This window comes from Schistocerca piceifrons, chromosome 4, assembly GCF_021461385.2.
Source record: "Schistocerca piceifrons isolate TAMUIC-IGC-003096 chromosome 4, iqSchPice1.1, whole genome shotgun sequence".
Classification (NCBI taxonomy): domain Eukaryota; kingdom Metazoa; phylum Arthropoda; class Insecta; order Orthoptera; family Acrididae; genus Schistocerca; species Schistocerca piceifrons.
The window spans coordinates 264,335,437-264,361,272 of record NC_060141.1 but is presented as its reverse complement, the minus strand read 5'-3'; the positions used below and the strand labels follow the sequence as shown (position 1 = coordinate 264,361,272).

Here is a 25,836-nt window from a genome sequence, read left to right as displayed (position 1 = left end):
CGAATATATTGTAATTACTGCAGAGCTCTGTGCGATCCTGGAAGCACTGCGGCAGATGTGGTGTCTTCAAAGCAAACAGTTTCTCATTTGCTCCAGTTCCCATAGTACAGTACCATTATTGCAGCACTTATAGCCAGCAGAGAAAATGGTTCAGGTAATACGTTGTCAACTGCACATCCTATAGCACTGTGGGAAGCGGGTGTCACTCTGCTGGGTACCAGGACATGTGGGAATTTGGGTAAATGAACAAATAGACAAAGCTGCCAAGGATGTCTGCAGGGAACATGACATGAAACAGTGTGGTATTATTCTGCTGCATGTTGTCACTTCACTGGTGAGTTGGCAATGTATGCAACTCTGGGAGCAGCAGTGGCTGCAGGGAGGGACAGTAAGCTGTGGATGACACAGCCAGTTATCAGGTTGTGATGTTCCTCATGCCAGTCACTCTGCTGGTATGAAGTGGCTCTAACCTGCCTAAGGATTGGGTACTGTACTATAACACGTGGTTTCCTCCTCTGTCGGCCACATTATAAATGAGTACCTTTTATTTTGTGATAAAGCAAATTTAGCTGGGGTTCTGCCCTATAATTCAGCTGATAACGAGGTGAGTGTGGTCAAACTTTCAATCACTATATCGTTATTATCATCATCTCAACCATTAATGAAAACAGTTACTAAAAATTAAGTATTATCTGTTTGTAGATTAAAATAAATTGACTGTAGTAATGTAGATATTAACATTTTGTTACTCGCTAATAATAAAGGTGGTGTAGTTTCATAAATCCTTCCTAAAGCCTGAATTGTGTTAGCAATTTAGTTTGCCATAGCAAATAGTAATAATAATATTGTTTTCTGAATATACTAAGATTAAGTCCTACTTATCATTATTTCTATTATTTTTCAATAATAGCAAAAATATACAGCGTGGTCCATTGATAGTGACCGGGCCAAATATCATGAAATAAGCATCAAACGAAAAAACTACAAAGAACGAAACTCGTCTAGCTTTAAGGGAGAAACCAGATGGCGCTATGGTTGGCCTGCTAAATGGTGCTGCCATAGGTCAAATGGATATCAACTGCGTTTTTTTGAATAGGAACTCCCATTTTTTATTACTTATTCGTGTAGTACGTAAAGAAATACGAATGTTTTAGTTGGACCACTTTTTTCGGTTTGTGATGGATGGCGCTGTAATAGTCACAAACGTATAAGTACGTGGTATCACGTAACATTCCGCCAGTGTGAACGGTATTTGCTTTGTGAGACACTACCCATGTTAAAATGGACCGTTTACCAGTTGCGGAAAAGGTCGATATCGTGTTCATGTATGGCTATTGTGATCAAAATGCCCAACGGGCGTGTGCTATGTATGCTGCTCGGTATCCTGGATGACATCATCCAAGGGTACGGACTGTTTGCCGGATAGTTACATTATTTAAGGAAACAGGAAGTGTTCAGCCACATGTGAAACATCAACCACGACCTGCAACAAATGATGATGTCCAAATAGGTGTTTTAGCTGCTGTCGCGGCTAATCTGCACATCAGTAGCAGACAAATAGTGCGAGAATCGGGAGTCTCAAAAACATTGAAGTTGAGAATGCTACATCAGCATCGATGGCACCCGTACCGTATTTCTATACACGAGGAACTGCATGGGGTCGACTTTGAACGTATGTTCAGTTCTGTCACTGGGCACAAGAGAAATTACGGGACGGTGACAAATTTTTTGCATGCGTTCTATTTCGCAACGAAGCGTCATTCACCAACAGCGGTAACATAAACCGGCTTAATATGCACTATTGGGCAACGGAAAAACCACGATGGCTGCGACAAGTGGAACATCAGCGACCATGGCAGGTTAATGTATGGTGCGGCATTATGGGAGGAAGGATAATTGGCCCCCGTTTCATCGATGGCAATCTAAATGGTGCAGTGTATGCTGATTTCCTATGTAATGTTCTACCAATGTTACTACAAGATGTTTCACTGCATGACAGAATGGCGATGTACTTCCAACATGATGGATGTGTGGCACATAGCTCACATGCGGTTGAAGTGGTATTGAATAGCATATTTCATGACAGGTGGATTGGTCGTTGAAGCACCATACCATGGCCCGCATGTTCACCGGATCTGACGTCCCCGGATTTCTTTCTGTGGGGAAAGTTGAAGGATATTTTCTATCGTGATCCACCGACAACGCCTGACAACATGCGTCAGCACATTGTGAATGCATGTGCAAACATTATGGAAGGTGAACTACTCGCTGTTGAGAGGAATGTCATTACATGTATTGCCAAATGCATTGAGGCTGACAGACATCATTTTGAGCATTTATTGCATTAATGTGGTATTTACAGCTAATCACGCTGTAATAGCTTGCGTTCTCAGAAATGATAAGTTCACAAAGGTACATGTATCACATTGGAACAACTGAAATAAAATGTTCAAACATACCTACATTCTGTATTTTAATTTAAAAAGCCTACGTGTTACCGACTGTTCATCTAAAATTGTGAGCCATATGTTTGTGACTATTACAGCGCCATCTATCACAAATCGAAAAAAGTGGTCCAACTAAAACATTCATATTTCTTTATGTACTACATGAATATGTAATAAAAAATGGGGGTTCCTATTTAAAAAGAAAAACGCAGTTGTATCCGTTTGGCCGATGGCAGCGTCATCTAGCGGGCCAACCATAGCGCCATCTGGTTTCCCCCTTCAAGCTAGACGAGTTTCGTTCTGTGTAGTTTTTTTCGTTTGATGCTTATTTCGTGAGATATTTGGTCCGGTCACTATCAATGGACCACCCTGTAATAAACTTGGATGGAAAGAATTTCAAAGAAAATTATTAGTTTAAATGCTCTTCATAAGTAGAGTATATCTACTGTATTATGGCTAAACTAATTTATTCTTAAGTATTTATTCAAAACAATAAACCAGTAATGGGAACAATGAGGAAGTATACACAATTCTGAGTTAGTATAAATTATTTATCCAAAATTTTTTTTTTTCCAAATCTTTAGAAGATCATCATATCACAAAGAGCTGCAGTTTCTTGGTTGTCCTCTCACACAGAATGTCGTACCAGTGTGATCAGTTAAGATGAGCACTTTACAGACCCTGTGACTGCATTCAGATATTGTGCAATGCTCCAGACACCAGCAGAATGTGATTTATCATATTATGCTCCTTTGACTATACAGGGTGTTCATTTTAACTAAAGACGTTGAAATATCTAAAAAACTACACATTTGATCAAAAAAAGTTATGATTCCAATTTGTTTGTCTTGGTCATCCAGTTTTACCACACTTGAGCCCCCACCTCATCCTGTGTGTGGGTAATGGGGGAAACTCTGAAATCTTCAGTGTTAACTCCCATTTTTTATTGCGGATTACTATTCTGTAGCTAAATCTACATCCATTTTGTCTGAAGCGTTTTCTTTGTTTTGCCACAGGTGACTCTGTAATCGAAGGAACAGAAATGGGTACACAGTTGTAATTTACGACCTCCTACTCAATGGCCCTTGGAAAACTCATTCACAACACTGTATTCCTCCAACATATTTAACAGGGACTACTGAGTGCACCACTGTGTCCGTGGCTCAAGGCAAATGCTACTCCACTTTTCCAATTAGTGTGTTAAAATATAGTGGTGCCAACTTCAGTACATTTAGTGATGCACTTTTCAAATGACCGTGCACAGGACAGAAGCATATCTGTGGGAATGTCAGCACAGGCATTTTTCATGCAGTCGACTATGTCTTCACGACCTGTTGGCACTTGCTGGTACAGCTTATCTTTTAAATACTTCCAAAAAAAGGAATCTGGCGGAGTCAGATGTGTAAACCTAGTGGGTCAAATAATAGCCCCACTTCTGCCGATTCACCAACCAGTGTAAACACAGTATAAGACTTCCGTGCTTCAATTGCATAATGTCCTGGGCAATCATCATGCTGAAACCACATACGATGTCAAATGTTCTGGTCAAATCCTGAATTAGTACTGGTAGTTCCTGTTCAAAAAACATTTGATATTTGTGTCCATTCAACGTGCCATTGATAAAATACAGACCAATGAGTTTGTTCCCCATGATGCCACACCATGTGTTGACAAATGAAGGACATTGGTGGTCAACTTGCCATAACCAGTGGGGATTGTTTACACTCCAGTAATGCATGTTATGCTGGTTAACACTGCCATAGTTTGTGAATGTAGACTCATCAGAAAATAGTACCTCAGCAAAGAACATGGGGATCATTTACATTTGTTTACGTGCTCATTCACAAAACTACTGAGTTATAGAAATCGGCGCCATGAAGTCCTTAGTGCAGTGAGATGTGGTATGGGTGGTACTTATGATGATGCAGTGTTGTGACAATACTACCTACAGACATACTGGAATTGTGATGTAATTGTCAGGTACATATTCATGGGTTGCACTGTTAATAGTGCAACTGTTTCATTAGCTTCTCCTGTAACATGTTTGCTTTGTTCCCTCCCACCAATCTGTTTGCTACCATTAGACATAAAGGTGTTCGCAACCTTGTAAAAGAACAAATGAGAGCAAGCTTTCTCTGGAAATCGCACCACGTGCAAGGGAACAGCAGCCTCATCATTTCTCCTGCCTTCTCCATAAATCAGGATCATTTCAATTTTTTCTTCTGTGGTTGTAACATTCATCATCCACTTGCACGTCCATCCTCTAAATAAACAAGGCAATAAACATTGTGCAAGTATTGTAGTGTTTTGAGCCACATTCTGCACGATACATGGCCATTTTGGCATGTTGAGTAGTCCCCTGTTCAATATGTCAAAGCAATACAGTGTTGCGAATGGGGGTTTCCAGTTACAAATTATGAAGTACTGACCTGCCCTTTCCTTGTAGCATGGAGGTGGGGTCCCACATGCCTGCACTCGCTCACCTTTCCTCCTGCCTTGGAGAGTCATTTGTCATATGCAGTGTCTCCCTGAGTGGATTGCAAGCACTCAACCAGTGTTTCTCTCAGGACCCTTTGGTGCGCGGTATTCAAGATGCTGTTTCTGCTCTCGCCGAGTGTGGTCGTTCAGTGACGTTTGTGTGGACCCCTGGCCACATCGGCATTCCAGGAAACGAACGTGTCGATCGATTGACCAAGCAGGCCACCACTTCGCCACCCCTGGAGCTTGGTCTCGTGGAAACAGACCTCCGGTCAGCCCTACATCGCAAGGTCCACGATGTCTGGAGCTCTGAATGGTCTGTCTTGAACACGGCAGATAAGCTCCGCATGGTCAAGTCGTCCACGGCCGTGTGAAACTCATCCTTGAGGGGCATGCGTAGGGACTCAGTTGTTCTCTGCCATCTCCGAATTGGACGTATGCGGTTGACCCACAGCTATCTCCTTCGTCGTGAGAACCTGCCCAAGTGTCGCTGTGATGCAGGTCTGACAGTGGTCCATCTTCTGATGGACTGCCGCCTTTTAGCCCCCTTGTGTCAGTCCTTTAATTTACCAGTTGCACTTCCTTTAATTCTCGGTGACGATGTCTCTATAGCTGACTCAGTTTTACGTTTTATCCATGCAGCTGGGTTTTATCACTCGCTCTAGTGTGGGTGCTCTCGCATGATTTCTCAGGCTACACCCACTCCAGCGACTTTTAATTGTGACGTGGATACCAAAATAGTGTCTTTTATGGTAACAAGTTGTGTTGGTACCTCTATCAACACTTTCCAGCTGGAGGTTCTTCGTTTGTAGATGAGTGGTTGACTTTTTACCTGATCCATCAACCACTGTAGTCTGTTTTACTCTAGTCAACTATTTGCTCTGCTCCTTTTAAGTATCCTCTATTTTGTGTTACTGCGGTGTTCATTTTAGCTCTGTACCCCTTGGTGTTCCCTCCCTCTGGGTGCAGAGGTTACGCTTTTAGTGTATAGACCTTTTACAAGTATGTCTGTTTTTTAACTAGGGACTGATGACCTCAATGTTTAGCCCCCATCAAACCCCAAAACCAACCAACCCACATGCCATTGGATATTCATGGGCCATTGAGTAGCATTTTGTAAATTACAATTGTGGACATCTTTCCATTTCTCCAATTACTGTGCCATCTGTGGTGAAACAAAGAAAATGCTTCAGATAAAACATATGTAGATTTTGCCATAGAATTGTAATCTGCAATAAAAAATGGGATTTCCCATTGAAGATTTCAAAGTTGGCCTCCACAACCCACGCACACGGTGGGGTGGCGGATCGAGTGTGGTATCTTGGATGTCCCCACCCCGAGACAAACAAATTGGAATTATAACTTGTTTCCATCCATATTTCAATGTCTTCAGTTAAAATGAACACCCTGTACATTTACATGAGAATTAATCCACTCTGGCAGACATCTTTCCACACCACACACACACTTCCCACCACCCACCCACATACACTTACGGTACTGTAATAAAACTAAATGACATAACTTGAATGGATGTACATCTCATAACTGAAATCCATGGTACAAAATTCTTTTGCGCATTACACTAGGTATGATCGCACTAATTGCCATATAATATTATGTGAATCTGATATCAAGTGCATATTTATTTTCAAACAATGTGACACACATGAGTTGGTTCTTCTTTATCAGACTCCCATCTGTTTGCTGTCTGTGTTGCCTTTGCAATGTAGACTTCACTTCAAGCATATATAGGAAATGAAGAACCCTTTCCTCCTGTGGCTGTCACCACTTTCCTCTTGTTTTGTATTTATCTTCCACTCATAACAGCACTTTGCTGACATTCATTAGACTATTTCAATCCAAGTAAAAGTGAACTGAAACATAGGGCTGAATCTGAGCCTTGATGTGTACTGTAGCATATAAAAAAGTGCTGTTATACTTTATTTCAGTTCACATAACTGCACTTGTGTATCAATAACTGACGTATTATACATCACAGAATTATTATTTACCTATAAAGTACACCTTTTTAAATGACTCAGGAAAAAAGTATACATTGACATAAGTGAAACTCTGTCTCATTCGTGAACCATATTGTCCAATGCCAACTTTTTATTGACCCTGATCGTTCTGGAAACATTCACACTATAGCACATGTTTTTCCAAATTGCTTTATTCAGTTCCTGCATCATAGTATAATGGCAGATATACACTCCTTAGTTATTTGTTGCACACCGCCGGTATGTTGACTATATCCCGTATGTCTCTTGTGTAGAGCTTTGTAATAGATTATGTGGCCCATCACCTGGTGTGGAAAGGTGATTATTGCATTGTCATAGGATTGATGTTCCCATTGTTTTGATGCATCATATTGTGGATGACATGCTTGGTGAGAGAGGAGGCACATTGTGAACACTATTTGCTTCAGCTCATGCTTTGGTATTGCTTTATGTAATCCATATGTCAATAAGTAAATATTTTAATTCCATCTTGCAACTTAATTTTTCTTTGTATCATATTTATTTTCTTTCTCTATTTCTCTTGGAAGTTGAACTGAATGTTTCTTATACTTGATGCATCATGATTGATGATTTGAGGGCAATGACTTCATTGAAACATTTATGGGAGATTTTTGTGAATAAGCACTTTTCATTACCATCCCTCACACTAAAGCTGTTTACAAAATTAGATAGGCTACTCTACAATAGAAGATGACATTATTATTAACTGTAACATATTTGTAAACAGTCGTATCTAGTGTTGCTGACTAAGAATGCGTGATAATCCAAATGTAAAAACAAATGACACCGATTTTAGACAAACATGAAGCACATATTGCTTTGGAGGATTGTAAATTTTACTTGTTACAACATTAAGAAAAAGTGAATCCCCAGTTTAAAGACTTCTTTAAAATTTTCTTATGTCGAAGAAAGAGATGACTGCATTTCAGGCACTATCAGTTACCTTCATTACAAAATGAGTGCCACAAATCGTTGTATCTGACAATGGCACTGTTTGTTTTGGCAAAGGAATGGTGTAACACACCTGACCACTGCTCCTTTTCACGTTTCATCAAACTGTAGAGCACTGGGGTTTGGCATAACCATAAAGACATTAACTGGACAAAATGACTATGGTTGACCCCTGAGGAAACCAAGACGTGCTTCCTTATTTCCTACTGATCCAATTCTGTACACAGCCACAGCCCAGCCAATATCCTGCACAGGCTCACAAACAATATCCTTTCCTTTCCAATCTCCTGCAGCTGCCCCAGCAAGCATAGTTCTCACAGCCATGCCCTTCCAGTAGTAAGGTCTATCTAGTCTGGGTTCACACTTGCAAGAGGGTGGATTTGAGGGGTCATCTCTGGTCATAAATGGTGCCAAATGTTTGGAGCCGATGGCAGACAAGAGCACCTCATGAGACATAATCTTACATCCCCAACACGAATTCTTCAGTGAACTAGTAACCACCTTATGACACCCACCACTACTGTTGACTATACCTCTACACTAGTGTTAACTATATCTTTAAGCTAGCCTAGGTCCAGACCACTGTCTTCCAGATGTCATCATAGTACCTGCTGAAGCTTGTCACCTCCAAGCCTTTGGATACAACGTCCTACAGTGCCATAGGTCCACCACCCCAAGACTAAAGGCTATAATGACCTATTGGGAGTGTACGGAGATTGAACCACCGATCCCAGTTGTAGAAGTCCCCTTCCTGCTGCGGGAACAAGCCCTGGAGGCCCTGCCCACATCAGCAATTGTTATCAAGTTGTTGGCAGGGATGCCTGCCTCCCCTGACTCCCTGTGTTGCCAGTCTCAATCCCACACCAGACACCATCACAATCCATGGGCTGGTTAAAAGATGGAGATCTATAAATCCCACCACTTCAGTGATATGGAGACAGACTGGGAGACTGATAGAGTTGCAACAATATTAATTGTATGGTGTGTAGTCCCACCTTTAGCAACCACAGCTCTGGGGATTGGAGCAAATGGCTGTTAAAGCCCTCAACAGGAAGTAATTATTGGTTTAAGCTGGTGGATTGGGAGTTTGTGTCTCATTACTGAACCTCTGTGCACTGATTTTCAAATGCAACTTTTTAACTTATGTTTCTAGATGTGGATTTTAACTTGAAACTTGGGTTGTGTATTACAGTTTAAGATGTTCCTGGCTTTATTCATTGTTACTGATGTGAGTTCACATTACTTGCAGTTCCAAGTTTTGCTCTCTACTGCCTCCTTGGCCATTGAGTTTTCTTTCCACACACTATGTGATTCACAGTAGTGACCTACCTAGACCATGATAGGCTATATGCACAACATATATAGCTCATGTTTCAAGAGCACAATAATTGAATCCAATTCTCATCTCTGCTTTAGTTCCCATTTAATCAACATATCTTAACAGTAATTTTAGTACTATACAGGGAAAAACAAACCATATGGCATTTTGACTTTAGAACTTGTGGCAATATTATGAAAAGGATAGTTGCTACTCACCATATAGCGGAGATGCTGAGTCGCAGGTAGGTGGAACAAAAAAACTGTCAAAGCTTTCGGCCAGACAGGCCATCATCAGGATAGATAAAATACACTCACACAAACCATGACCACAGTCTCTGACTGCCAAGACCATGTGGACAGAATGCGGATTTACATCGGCTCAGTGTTCATCCATTGGCCTCTCACTGTTTTGTGACCTAGCTAACTGCCATGCTTCCTTAGCCATGTGGAAGGAGCCATACACTTGTCTGATCATACGGGGTGAGTACGTACCTGCCAAAATCAAGTGATGCCCTACGGCGTGAATAGCATGTGATGGGGAATTACTTCCGTGCACTCACAATTACCATATGGATACAGTGCTCTACCTCCTGGGTTATCATAGGGAATTGGCCTGTTGTGTGTGAGTACCCTTTACTTATTGAACTTATGATCAGGACTTATCTTTAGACAAGACAGGGCTTTACTGTTGGTATGTTGAGCTTTGTGCTGATAGCAGATCTCATAATGGTAATTGCTCGAAAACAGTACCCACTACTGCAATTGTTGCACCATATTGTTTGGTAAGAACAGCTGGGACACCAGAAAGCAAAATTAGTGGCATGTGGATTCTGAGCAGGTAGAATTTTGTTCCTTTTAAGAAACAAATTAAATTTTTGATACTGTAGATTACAGCCAATGCCTTCATTTATATTTGGCTATAATTCACCTGTGCCACTGTTAGTGGTTTAGATGGATATCCAACCAGTTGTTCCATGCTGTCGAGGGATGTACTTGAGAGAAGAGCTCATATCTTGAATTGTGAATCATCTGTTCCAGAACTAAATGTTTTCCTGCCTTAAAGTTGGGCAGGAGGGAGCAGACTTCAAACATTTTTTTAGCTCTAATGACACTGTCTAACTATTGGTGGACCACTGAAATTTGACTCTCTTTTGAAATCTGCTTGAAGGGATGTGATAACTGCACAGAATTTGTAAATATTTGCTGTAATTTACCTTGCACAATAACAACTGGAGCACCTTCAATTCTATGTGTGCGGAGAGATTATCAAACACTTCGACAGGGTGTGATATGGGCCTGAGACTACCTTTACTCAGTATGTGGCCGGGATACTGGCTGCTCCAGTAGAGCAAATTACATTTGTATTAATTTGTATTTGAGCCCTCTAAGCCATTAAACAGGTGCTTAGGTATTGCACCCAGGTAGATCAGAAGCTACAATGTCATTAAATAGTTTGCAGCTAGTAGTATCCCTTTTATAAGATTCTCTAACCATTGTGGTGAGTTTGTAACAACATTTGTAATTGTCTTATTTGTACTTACGTGTGATGGTGCCATGGGATATATAGGTGATACCTTAACCTGTCATCAATTCACTTAGAAAACAAAGTTTCTCGAATGCGTTTTTTATTTACCTAAGTTAACATCAGATATACATTATGCATTTGACTAGTCAGTGTTAAGTGCTCATTGTATGGCTTGTGCAGATTCAAATAACCGAGGTAAGTGAAGAACCTTGCATTTACTAGAATCAGAGTGGGTTGTTTTTTCCTGGACTCTTGTTTAGAAGCTAGATACACAACAACATCCTGAACTAAAGAGTCAGCATAAGGTGTATTAAACTTTGAGAACAGGAAATAACATTGTCAACTAAGACTCCACTGAATGACCAACCAGAAGTTATGTGACTCGTTCACTTTCTTCTGATGCTAGTTGAAGCTTAGTCTAACAGGCATTATATGTGTTTGCATTTTGAAATGAATGAACAAGAAGTTGCACAAGACATCAGATGACGGACTATAAACTTTCACAAGTGACAGTAATTTGAGAACAAGCTTGGAAATGTGACTCCTAGTAAGCAGTAACAAACCAGAGTGAACATTATGAACAGAAATATTAGTAGCTTGCAAAATAGCAGGAACTGTTAGAGATAGTATTCCAAATTTGATGATGCAGTCGGAAAAGCAATGGACTCATTTTTGAGAAGTGGGAAAACAAATTGCTACTGTTCCTTTCAAAGTTAAGTTTTTCATTATTTTCCTCATTCACCTCAAGTTGTGCCAATATCAGGTTGGTTCTTTTCATGAGGTGATGACTACTTTCCTTCCCTACCTTCAGCCAGATTGAACATATAGTCATGTTAATGATTCAGCATTTCTTTTCTTTTAGAGAATCTGTTGATCCAATAGGGCACTTATAAAAGGAAATGTGTTCATCTGAGATCTCTAGCCAGATTTCTTACTAGATTACTGATTTTCCAGAAACAGAAAATAGTGTGTTATTTACATTAATATCCATCCACAGACACAGATGTAGTCTGAGAAAAGTGTGATACAGCTATTGCTTCCAATGATTTGGTAGATAATAGTAGTTACAGACCGTATCTTGGTTCAGGTAATGTTAACTGTCATTGAGGAAATGTTATCCAATTATATAGCAAGAATATCACATGTGATCAAGACTGGAGTTTTGGTATAATTATTGATATACACGGTGTAATGCAAAAGGTGTGGCCGAGCTTTCAGGAAACATTCCTCACACATAGAGGAAGAAAATATATGTGGACATGGGTTCTAAATGCTTTATTCTCATATTAGAGCACAGTTTCTACAACTTTAACCAAATCAATCATCTACATTGAAACAAAGCCTCATCTGTGAACAGTACATTTGCACTTTAGTGAGGGTTGACACATTGTTGAAGGAATCACTCCCAGAAGTGTTTATGTGTAGATAAATCAGCTGCTGACAGCACCTGCACACATGGTGTGGATACTGCATGTTCTCATGTAGCATTATCCAGAGATTCATGTGGTCAACATTACTTGTTGCAGCTAATTGTCTTAGGGTTGTCGTCAACTGCACAGAGAATCTCCTTCTTCAGGTGAGCTGTCCTCATCCTTCTAGGCCTCCCCTAATCACAAGGGATAGGCTTAAATGGTCCCATAATCCTTGAAAGGATGATCAGTTGCTTCAGTCATCATCCTGTTACTGCTCTATTGCTCTGGAAAGCTCTCCTGATACAAACAGTGAGCGCCACAGCCACTACCATCTGCTAATCCATACAGCAAATTGGCATCTGCCAACCCTGCATGTGAGTACACTTCCATTGCACAATACCGGAAACCAAGATTGTGATAACACTAAACAGTTGAAGCTATGTTGTTGATGCGATTTGCACAGTTAAGTTACTCATATGTCACATTTCAAAATTACCTTAATTCAATTGGAGCAACCAACATTGATGGTAGACCTAAGAATTAGAACTTACTGTACATTCTAACCAAATGTAACCAGGATGTTATTTTGAACATTTCATATAAGAAGGTGTTTCATGTAATGCTGATTCGTTCTGTTTGTGCGTTTTCCATGATTGATGTGATTATGAAGAGAAGTAGTAAATGAGCTGTAACACGGAAGTAAAGTATTCCTGGACCCATGTCCCTATAACACATTTTATTCCTGTATTTGTGAGGAATGTTTCCTGAAAGTTTGGCGATATCTTTTTGTTACAGCCTGTATAGTTTTAATTAAAAGTAGTTTCAGCCATCCCATAAAATACCTGGTAGTGTCAATATGCAAGGATATGTACAGGCTGCATCAAACCAGTAAACAGGCGGATCTCTCTCTCTCTCTCTCTCTCTCTCTCTCTCTCTCTCTCTCTCTCACGCGCACACACACACACACACACACACACACACACACACACACACACACACACAATCTAATAGGTCGTGTCTAATGGTTGTATTGTTTTAATGCGCTGTTACATATTGAACAGGAATACCAGTGGACTTTGAGCATTTAAATCTTGTTTTACCCAGAGGAACGTTCAAGAGAAAAGGATAAAAGTCCTAGTAAGCAAACACTGAAGTAAAGAACTGTAATCTTTAAAGCAGCAGATTTGCATTTGGGCAAGTGGGATTCAGATTACCTTGATTTTCTATGATTTCTGTAAATAAGTCAAGGCAAAATAATGCTTTGAAATGGAAACAGCTGGTATCAACTCCCCGTCTTGCCACACGAAGTATGTACTCCATCTCCATTGACCTCATGATTGATAGGGCATTAATCCATACTGTAAAAAATATTTTTTCATATTTAGCTTTCAGCAATTTTTCAGAGTGTACGTGGTCAAAAGTAACACAGCACAGTTGACAACTTTTGTTGGTTCATAAAATTTATAGTGCACAATATTAACATTTCATTTCTCATTTGCAGTGTAAAAAAGTGTGTAAAAATAATCATACGAAAATTACAAGCAATTTATAAATCTGTGACTCTGTCTACGTGTTGCCACTCATAAATTTTATTTTTCATTACAAGCAGTTCTCATAAAAAAAGAGCAATATGCATTTATTGTAATACAAATTGTTCATATATTTTTCTTTAACTGTGATGCTCTCATGTGATATTCTCAGATTTTTTGAAATGAATTTCCATTAAACAGACTGTGAAATAACTCTTGAACTTGATGATTGTTATTTTATTCAAAATTGAACATTAAACAGGTATTGGCACTAAATACACTGTGAAAGTTTAATAAAGGGGAAAAACAGAAAATAAAAACAGAGGAAGCTGATGCACAGTTGTAACTAATGAATTCCAGTCACTTGAATATATATAATACATTTTGTATAAAGAATGAAATGTGTTACTGAAAACATTTTCCCTGTAAATGTAACTTAGAAATTTGAAATGTAGAATTGCAGTTGACCCACAAAGACAATTAAAATATAGTATTTTGAAATTCCTATGTTACTGTATAATATCTGTAATCTGATCAGCCAGCTGGGTCACTTTTCCATCAAGTGCTTTTCTTGACTGTCGGAAAACAGTCCCACACTTCAGGAAAATCTTGAGCTCAGTTTTCAGTTTATGTTATCCTTTGCGCAGAGCTATCTTGTATCATGCCTATATTTCCTTGCATCGGTCCTCTCTTTGTACATAAAGATATCAAATGTGATACTGAAAAATCTTTGGGGTAATGTAAATAATGGAAGAAGTAAATGTAATAATTCACAGTATAACTGAGACATTGGGTGTTGATAGGTACAAAAACTAGACTGAAGAATCACTGTTGTTGATATACAATAAGGTGATGAAAGTCATAGGATAGTGATATTCACATATACATATGGAGGTAGTATTATGTACATAAGGTGTAAAAGGGCAGTGCAATGGCAGAGCTGTCATTTGCACTTACGTGATTCATGTGGAAAGGTTTCTGGTGTGGTTATGGCTGTCAGTGGGAATCAACAGGTTTTTAACATAGAATGGTAGTTGGAGCTAGATATGTAGGCCGTTCCACTTTGGAAACTGTTAGGGAATTCACTATTCCAAGGCCCACAGTATCAAGAGTGCGCCGAGAATACCGAGTTTCTGGCATTGTCTCTCACCATGGACAACCGAGAGCAATGGTGTTTGCATAGAGCTGTCATTGTTAATAGCCAAGCAACATTCATGAAATAACTGCAGAAATCAATGTTTGACATACGGTGAATATATCCGTTAGGACAATGCAGTGAAATTTTGCATTAATGGGCAATGACAGGAGATGACCGATGCGAGTGCCTTTGCTAACAGCATATCACCTGCAGCACCTCTCTTGGGCTTGTGGCCATATTGGTTGGACCCTAGATGACTGGAAAGCCATGGCCTGGTCATCTGAGTACCATTTTCAGATGGTAGGATTTGAGTTTGGTGCAGACCCCACAAAACAGTGGACACAGGTTGTCGACAAGGCATTGTGCAAGCTGGTGGTGTCTCAGTAATGGTGTAGGCTTCATTTACATGGAACGGGCTGGGTCCTCTGGTCAAAATGAACCGATCATTGACTGGAAATGGCTATTTTTGGCAACCTGGAGACCATTTGTGGCTTCATGTGTCCAAACAACGATGGAATTTTTATGGGTGACATTGCACCATATCACCATGCCACAATTGTTCAGGATTGGTTTGAAGAACATTCTGGACAAGTCGAGTGAATGATTTGGCCACTCTTCTCTCTGGATATGAGTCCCATCGAACATTTTTGGGACGTAATTGAAAGATCAATTTCTACGCAAAATCCTGCACCAGCTACACTTTTGCAATTATGGATGGCTATAGAGGCATTATGGCTCAATATTTGTGCAGAGAACTTCCAGCGACTTGTTGAGTCCATGCCATGTTGAGTTTCTGCACTACACCAGGCAGAGGAGGTCCGACATCATATTAGGAGGTATCCTATGACTTTTGTCTCCTCAGTGTATTCATTGTGAGAGATTAAGCAATATTTTGATGTTTGAAATCTGTCATTAATTTGGTGTCTCAGCTGAACATTTATTTTTTGATATGACTATTTTCAATTCTGTGGTGCATTCTATGTAGGCATGACAACCAACAAGCTGTCTGTGCGCATGAATGGCCACCGTCAAACTGCGGCCAAGAAACAAGTGGACCACCCTGTTGCTGAACACACTGCCAAACATGATATCCTTCATTTCAATGACTGCTTCACAGCCTGTATCATATGGATCCTTCCCACAACATCAGTGCCTCTGAATTGCGCAGGTGTGAACTTTCCCTGCAATGCATCCTACGTTCCCATGACCCTCCTGGCCTCAACCTTCATTAGTTGCTGTCCTCACCCATCCAGCCCCTTCTACATCTACATCTACATCTACATCGATACTCCGCAAGCCACCCAACGGTGTGTGGCGGAGGGCACTTTACGTGTCACTGTCATTACCTCCCTTTCCTGTTCCAGTCGCGTATGGTTCGCGGGAAGAACGACTGTCTGAAAGCCTCCGTGCGCGCTCTAATCTCTCTAATTTTACATTCGTGATCTCCTCGGGAGGTATAAGGAGGGGGAAGCAATATATTCGATACCTCATCCAGAAACGCACCCTCTCGAAACCTGGCGAGCAAGCTACACCGCGATGCAGAGCGCCTCTCTTGCAGAGTCTGCCACTTGAGTTTATTGAACATCTCCGTAACGCTATCACGGTTACCAAATAACCCTGTGACGAAACGCGCCGCTCTTCTTTGGATCTTCTCTATCTCCTCCGTCAGACCGATCTGGTACGGATCCCACACTGATGAACAATACTCAAGTATAGGTCGAACGAGTGTTTTGTAAGCCACCTCCTTTGTTGATGGACTACATTTTCTAAGCACTCTCCCAATGAACCTCAACCTGGTACCCGCCTTACCAACAATTAATTTTATATGATGATTCCACTTCAAATCGTTCCGCACGCATACTCCCAGATATTTTACAGAAGTAACTGCTACCAGTGTTTGTTCCGCTATCATATAATCCCTGCTCCCATTCCAGCACTACATAGCCGTCATTCCATCACCACATCCAATCGTTTTTATTTATTTTTATATATTTTTTAAATTTATATCTCTCTATTTCTCTCCTTTTCTGCTACTCTCCCCCCCTCCCCCACCTCTCCCCTGCCTGGCACACAACCTGCAGCACTTCACTGTCTGCCATCCCCACCATACTATCCCACCCCCTCTTCACCCCAGCCTCCTCCTTCCCACACCCAATTGCCACTACCATCATGCACTGTTGCTGCTGCTTGCAGTGTGGTCTCAGTTGCCTGAGACTGCAGTCGTGTGTGTGTGTGTGTGTGTGTGTGTGTGTGTGTGTGTGTTGTTGTTGTTGTTGACAAAGGCCATTGGCTGAAAGCTTTAAGTGTGAAAATCTTTTTGTGCTTATCTGCGACTCAGCATCTCCGCTATATGGTGAGTGGCAACTTTCCTTCTCAGAATATTGTTTTAGTTAAAATTGATCACATTCAGATCTGTGTATTTGCACAAACAACCCATCACATCCGTATAGAATTACACATAATCCATACTCAGAAGGTGATCAAAACTAGTCCTATCAGAAATATATATGCAGAACTGAGACAACAAAATAAAAATTAATTTTTAAAGACTGAAAATGTTGCTAAGTTTATGCATGATGCTCTTTCTTGTAGCTATCCAAACATTAACGACATTTTGCTACTGACATATGTTACCAGATAAGATTTGAACTTCCTACTGTGAGCACTAATTATTATAACATGTGAAATGTAAGATCTTTTGTGGTTTACCTCTCAGTAGCAAATGCACACTTCAGTGTTCACTGCCTGGCACAGTGGGTGAACATGTAGCCATACATCTGGAATGTGAATTAGTTACAGGCCTAAAGTAAGCTTGTTTACAATTCAAGGGGTAGAGTGAACCAGATAGTAGAAATATGTTGACACAAACTTCCCACTAGAATGTCATGTCTGGGGCATCGATTAGGCCTTCATTGATTCAGGATTACACAACTTGGGGAACACAACCTAGGTGGATAGTTGGTTTCCTTCAACTATGTGTGATATAAAACAAGTCTTAGCCAGGCAGGCATTAACATTTCAAATAGCATGAGACTTCCCTTCCAAAATATGAACATCTACTCCACTTAAAGAATCTGAGAGGTCAACAGTTCAAATGAAATCTGTCTTACAAGAGCTTCACAATTAAATTCAAAGAAATAGTAGAAGTTATGTAATGATTACTTCAGTTTTAGATTGAAAGAAAAATAATACCTGCACCTGTGAGTTTTCTCACCATTATTTGTTCATATTGTTAAAAATCCGATTTCACCATCCTTATTTCTCAACAAAAAGTAGACATTGGTGCTCCATACAGAAATACATGTGATCATAAGTGCCCCTATGGAAATGTATTTGAGAAAATTTGTAGTGTGTCTTTCCAGTAGATTCTAACAAAAATGACTGCAAATCTCTCTCTGCTTACCACAGTTCCCCAGCAAATAGATATTTTATATCCCGACTAAATGTCTGTTACCTTGGTCTCAGGTGCAGAAACAACAAAATGGAAATTCAAAATCAATAGAAAAAGAGAAGCTGTAATAAAATGATAATTTCCTCACTTAGTACAATATATATCTTTCATGATACCAGTATAAGGGAGATTGATATTTATCTGATATCTCCTCCTCTGAACATGGCAGGAACCCCATATAGCTGGAAAGAAAAAAGAATGGAGGAAGTCTGCCGTGGAATATGTACAAGCTATCCTCTGCTCGTTTCTCACTTCACATGGACCCTCTTGCCTCACTGAGCTACCTGCCTGTACATTGCACAAACCCTAGATAGTTCCATGAAAATCTTTGTCCATAACAAATACACTAACCACAAATAGAACCTACTTGTAAGAGGCTGTTATTTGTTCTGCCTGTGGGTTCTGCAGCTGCAAAGGAGTGACAAAGTCATCCGTATGTGCTGATAACCTTCCAAAGCCGCTACAGACATAGTCTTCTTACCAGCTAGTTCATAGATAGATATCTTTTTCATAATGAAACCAAATATCACTGCTAACCAGTATTCCGCTCCTCTTTTACTACCCAATGCTCCTCAGCATAAAACTCAACAATTTCCTAGAGCTTCAACTTTCTCTCATATCTGGAGGTGAGACACATCCCCCAAATCCTGCTCCCCTCTTTGCAGCAGTATTCCATTGTGTGATCCTGTGTAATGTCCTAGTCCATTCCTTGGCCAATACGGTTACCAACCTCACAACTTGTGGAACTTTCTTCTGTGAATGACCCAAAGGGACCACATATGACAGTGGACATTTGATATACTAATTATGTTGTAACCACTTTGCAACATTCTTTGTAGGTGTAATAAGTTAACAGCTGAACATGTGTGCCACCAAACTGTAGCAGACTGCAAGCTTGAAGACATTGTTACTGATCATGTTGCACGCTGCAACACTAATCGCCTCAGCAGTTGTATGTTGTTCCATCCTGAAATTTCCATTATCCCACACTAAAATAATTTTAGGTGGAATCTTTGTGGAGCACTTCAGCAATTGTAATTGATATAGTTATTTTATTTTTAAATGCAGACTAAATAGAACAGTTTTCCAGTAAACATTACTCTTTTCAAGTTAATAATTAAATGATTTTCAGGTATTTTGATAATTGTAGTGCCCAAAAAATCTGTATGCATACTTATTACTAACTCCAACCATTGAGCAAAGAATCAACTGTCTAGTTAGGAATCAAACGTTACATGTGTGCTATTAGACTGTTTCTGGTATTCTACCAGCAGATGAAGGAAGAACTCTACTGACTAAGTTACTGCACAATGAGGGATATTTTTCCTCTTTTCACTGCTGTTTTCAAATATGAGTTGTCCAATTTGCATGCACTATGTACCATTTACCTATTGTTGTTGATCAGGTTTGAAAATTGACATCTGGCCTTAGATACTCAATTTGTGCTGCTTTTATTGGCCTGTGCGTGTAGAGTTAGGTTTAGTATTCCATGACCTTATTCTGTGACAACTGGATGTTGTGAACTGTCAGTCACCATTGATGGTGTTTTGCCAGAACTCATGTATGCATTAATTGATTTGATTGCCTGTGCTCGACAGAACATGGTAAAAATCACAACACAAAAAGTAGTGCCGCTGTGACCGAGCGGTTCTAGGCACTTCAGTCCGGAACTGCGCTGCTGCTATGATCGCAGATTCGAATCCTGCCTCGAGCATGGATGTGTGTGATGTCCTTAGGTTAGTTAGGTTTAAGTAGTTCTAAGTTTATGGGACTGATGACCTCAGACGTTAAGCCCATAGTGCTTAGAGCCATTTGAACCATTTTTTAACAAAATGCAGTTATCTTGTTTTGCAGGTCGCCAAGATACATATTTTTTTTAATATTTTTATATGCACTGCTTGTCATTAAAATTGCAGCACCAGAAAGGACAACAAATAACAAAATTTTACTGATTGTGCGTATACAGTACAGGAGCTTATTAGGAAGAATATGTGATGAAATGTGTCAGTGATTTGGCGGTATACAAGGTGCAAAATTTAATAGATGGAGGCTCTGAGCAGCCTAGGCACTAAGTCAAATTAAGTTTGGATGACAGGTACAAGTACATCATTCTATGATACTTCAAGTCTGTGTCAGAGTTCATTAATTGTAGGTGCTGGTGAGTGATAGCATCCCACTCTCTCAGAACCCATGACGAGATATTTTTAGTAGGTGAGAGATCTGGAGATATGTTGGCCAGAAAAAATAAACACACTCTGTATCAAAGTGGTCAGGATAACACAGGATCTTGTTTTCTTGTTGAAAGGTAAGGCACAGACACCAGACTTACCGTATCAGAAATGTCATGACTGCTGTTCAGATTAACGGCTGTATGAACTGGAGATGATTGTGTTGTGTACCCAATGGCACCCCACACTGTCATGCCAAGTGTTGGGGCCACGTGACTGACGAGTGCCATCTGGCAATGCTTGTTCTCTTTTGAGCCTCAACACAAGCACATGTCCATTGTAATGCTGTATGCAGAAAAGGGACCTGTCTAGAAAGATATGGTGCCACACCTGTGTCCATTGTTGTCATTGGATGTACCACTGCTGGTGGGACTCTGTCTGCTGTTGCATCAAAGAAATCTGCACTTGTGCTCACTGTGCTGTCATTTTGTGTTACACCATACATTGTTACAGTGTCAGTGTGGATACCTGACATGCTGCAAACAAATCCATTTTCTGACACAAGGTACATGATGTGGCTGTGTGAGCCTGCATGGCCATGTGAAAAATGTCTTGTCCTCTCAGGTGCCAGTCATTCGTGACGACTGAGATCCTGGCAGTGAGTATAGCCTTTCTGAATCCATCAATTCCATTTTTATACTACAGCCTTGGGATTGCAGTTAATGTGAGCAGCAATATCGTGGGCCCATATACTACAGTCTTGGTAGGCCATGATGGAGCCATGATGAAATTTCCACTTCTGCTAGGTGTTTCTCCTTCTTACACAAGGCATACCATAATTTTCTCACAGACAGTCCACATTCAACTGCAATTTCTAAATGAGAAATGTGCTGTGTACTCTTTCCTTGTGCTTTTACTCCTGTGTACTTTGTGTGTTTGTGCTGAAATGCTAGTCATTTTATAGCCTAGCATGTGTGTCAGTTTGACATTTGTTGCATGCCATTTTCAAGTTGTCGCGATTTTAATGGTCGGTAGTGTATGTTTATTTATGCTTCCACTACCCTGAAAACTGCAATGCATCCAACACACTGTTTAACCTTCAGTACGGTTGCTAAAACTACATTCTACCAGAATGTTAAAGATATAACTCTACGCAGAGTATTTGCTGTGATGTTGTAAGTGACAAGTTAAACTGGAAACAGTGTTTAGAAGGAAAGAAGCAGCATATTACAAGTTTTTTTTAGTTTGTTAATGGGAGATGTTTAGATGCTGTAAGAGGCAATACAGTGCACACAAAGATAGGCACTCAGATTCAAATCTATGTCCAACACACTGTTTTAAATTGTCATAAACAATTGTATTCCAGGTAATCTGCCTTCATTGGAAGCCTGAGATGTTTCCTATCATGTCATCTTTATCTTTCTAATTAAAAGATACTGAGCTAGTTAGCACAGTCATTAGCACTCTGCACGCGCATGCTGGCAGCAGCGGTTAAAATTCGCATCTGACCATCCAAATTTAGGTTTTCCATGATTTCCCTTAAACACTCCAGGCAATTGTCAGGATGCTCCCTTTGAAAGGACATGACCACTTTCCTTCCTCATCCTTGAAACATTTCAAGCTTGTGCTCCATCTGTAATGACCTAGTTGTTGATGGGGCATTAAACATTATATTGTTTTTCAATTAATTGGACAGATATGTAATACTCAAAGATGGCTTGGTGTTGCCAGGAGAAACAGTGACCTGCTTTTATATATTGTTGTTGTTGTTGTTGTTGTTGTTGTTGTTGTTGTTGTTGCGGTCTTCAGTCCTGAGACTGGTTTGATGCAGCTCTCCATGCAACTCTATCCTGCACAAGCTTCTTCATCTCCCAGTACCTACTGCAACCTACATCCTTCTGAATCTGCTTGGTGTACTCATCTCTTGGTCTCCCTCTACGATTTTTCCCTCCACGCTGCCCTCCAATACTAAATTGGTGATCCCTTGATGCCTCAGAACATGTTCTACCAACCGATCCCTTCTTCTAGTCAAGTTGTGCCACAAACTTCTCTTCTCCCCAATCCTATTCAACACCTCCTCATTAGTTACGCGATCTACCCATCTAATCTTCAGCATTCTTCTGTAGCACCACATTTCGAAAGCTTCTATTCTCTTCCTGTCCAAACTATTTATCGACCATGTTTCACTTCCATACATGGCTACACTCCATACAAACACTTTCAGAAACGACTTCCTGACACTTAAATCTATACTCGATGTTAGCAAATTTCTCTTCTTCAGAAATGCTTTCCTTGCCATTGCCAGTCTACATTTTATATCCTCTCTACTTCGACCATCATCAGTTATTTTGCTTCCCAAGTAGCAAAACTCCTTCACTACTTTAAGTGTCTCATTTCCTAATCTAATACCCTCAACATCACCCGACTTAATTCGACTACATTCCATTTTCCTCGTTTTGCTTTTGTTGATGTTCATCTTATATCCTCCCTTCAAGACACTATCCATTCTGTTCAACTGCTCTTCCAAGTCCTTTGCTGTCTCTGACAGAATTACAATGTCATCAGCGAACCTCAAAGTTTTTATTTCTTCTCCATGGATTTTAATACCTACTCCGAATTTTTCTTTTGTTTCCTTTACTGCTTGCTCAATATACAGATTGAACAACATCAGGGAGAGGCTACAACCCTGTCTCACTCCCTTCCCAACCACTGCTTCCCTTTCATGCCCCTCAACTCTTATAACTGCCATTTGGTTTCTATACAAATTGTAAATAGCCTTTCGCTCCCTGTATTTTACCCCTGCCACCTTCAGAATTTGAAAGAGAGTATTCCAGTTAACATTGTCAAAAGCTTTCTCTAAGTCTACAAATGCTAGAAACGTAGGTTTGCCTTTCCTTAATCTAGCTTCTAAGATAAGCTGTAGGGTCAGCATTGCCTCACGTGTTCCAGTATTTCTACGGAATCCAAACTGATCTTCCCCAAGGTCGGCTTCTACTAGTTTTTCCATTCGTCTGTAAAGAATTTGCGTTAGTATTTTGCAGCCGTGACTTATTAAAATGATAGTTCGGTAATTTTCACATCTGTCAACACCTGCTTTCTTTGGGATTGGAATTATTATATTCTTCTTGAAGTGGTGACCAATTTTGTATGAATTGTGCCATCTTCACATCTAAAATGTCGGGAAGATGACAGTTATCATTTTCTTTCATATTATTCTAAAAATTTTTGTGACAGTTTGAAAATACTTCATTACATCAAGGAGATGGAGTTGTTATTTTGATTTGTAAAGGGGTGGAGCCTTTTTTGTTATGTCATGTACCACCACCACCACCACCCTCACCCTGCTGATGCGGTCTGCTTTTGCTATGCTATAAATTTTCAAAAAGTTTAAAGAACCTATATTAAGTGAGGAATCTAGAAATATGCTGTATCCTCCTGTGTATCACTCCTATAGCAAATGCGAAGAAAATATTTGACTTGATCGCCATGAGCACAGAGGAATTTAAGCAATCATTCTTCCTGCACACCATATACACGTGGAAGAGAAAAAACCCTAATGTGACGCAGTGGGAGGTACCCTCTGCCATGCACATCACCGTAGTTTGCAGAGTATGCATGCAGATTTAGAATACTAAGACAGCTCTGAAAATCTTTTAAAACAACTGTCTCTGTCTGTGAGGGAAAGTATTTGTTGAATGTGTCCAGATGTAATTAAATGTTTTATATGTGAAATGTTGGCATTATGTTTGAATATGTGTAAACTTGGCATTTTATTTACATTCATATTTAATGCTAATGCTATTCTGCATTTCTCTGAATAGAACATTGTGCACATCAGAAGTGCAGACAGTACGAAGTAGAGGTTGAGGAAGAAAGTATAGTACCTACTGTGAGAATCAGATCCATTAAAGTTGTGTGCTGCTATTTTGATGAATTGCGAAGTGACTTCTTCATGTTCGTATCTCAGCTCCATAGGCAAAATGCAGAAAGCAAATGGAAGTTCCACCATTTGGGTAAGTCAACAAAAGTTTCTTCTGTGGTACACAATGTTTTTCGAAATTTTTTTTAAATTATGATTTTATATGATATTATGAACCTATGTTTGAAGCCTCTAAAATTTTATTTAACATGTTCAGATGGAAAAGGCGGGACATATTATTTGTTTTTTGTAATTGTAGTGTTTGTGTGTGTGTGTGTGTGTGTGTGTGTGTGTGTGTGTGTGTGTGTAATTAATTCAAATTTTGCCAATATAACTACTGATAGTGCAGTAAGAGTTATATTATTTTCCCCTTGGCAATACACAAGTTATCATCATTAGTGTTCTGCCTAACTGCAGGTTTTCATACAGTAGTTCCCTGTGCCCTCCTGTCTTCTAAAATCCTCTTCAGGTCCATGTAATTTCTGCTTCCCTTTACGTTGTTTGTCAACATGTAGCTCCTCCTTCCTCTCAAACTCCTCCCATAAACTAGACCTTCAAAGCATCTGATAGCAAGCTCTCCCATCTCAACGAATGTCCCATCCAGTTCTTCCTTTTTCTTATAACCCACAGCAGTCTTCTCCACTCAACAACCCTTGCCAACACTTTTTGTACTCACTCTTTCCATCCACCTTATCCTATCCATTTTCCTCCACATCCACATCTCAAATACTTCTAGTTTTTTTTTCATCTTATTGTCTCAGTGTCCATGTTTCTGCCCCATAGAGTGTGACACTTCAGAAAAAAAACACTTGCCTAGTTTTTTCCTCAGATCTTTATCTATTTTGCCACAAAATATTTATTTTATTTTAATTTTTTTATTTGATACAAGGTAATAATAATTAATTTTCTGATTACAGTAGTCATTGTGACCACATGATCAACACAACCAAAGTACATATTACTATAAACTGACATACTGCATCGCTTCTACATATGATAGCACTAGTTATTAAGTGAGACTACATGATCAACATAAAGTAAATAATAGAGACCTTTCCACCAAAATCCTCAGCTCCACAGATGTTTCAGTCCTGTCTAAAGGCCTCACCTTTAGCCCTACACCCAAATTTAACCATCCTGGATTTGTCAAAGAACTACTCTCCTTCTCTCAATCCTTAAAATGGAAGCATTTCTTTGTTATGAATTGCAGTCACTACCTGGCAGAAGGCCTATGCCAGTTATCTGAGTCCTCCACCTATGAACTCTGCCAGAGTGATCACATCCCAGAAGTCCAACACAACTCCAATCTCTGCATAAAGTCTTATGCCGTTCCCAGAACATCTCCTCTGAATCCTTTTCTCTCCTCACCCCTATGACACCCCGCTCATCCACCTTTTACATGCCCCCCAAAATCCACAAACCCAACAATCCTGGACGCCCCATTGTGGCTGGTTGTTGTGCTCCCACTGAAAGA

General features: G+C 40.0%; 1 protein-coding gene across 1 annotated transcript in view; it reads left to right on the top strand.

The window, feature by feature from the left end:
- The window catches only part of LOC124796263, a 374,071-nt gene that overhangs the window by 20,167 nt on the left and 328,068 nt on the right, over positions 1–25,836 (top strand). Inside the window, exon 2 of the mRNA XM_047260374.1 lies at positions 24,265–24,456. Within this exon, the coding sequence (XP_047116330.1) occupies positions 24,373–24,456 (84 nt within the window). The 5' untranslated portion in view covers positions 24,265–24,372. The remainder of the gene's footprint in view (positions 1–24,264; positions 24,457–25,836) is intronic.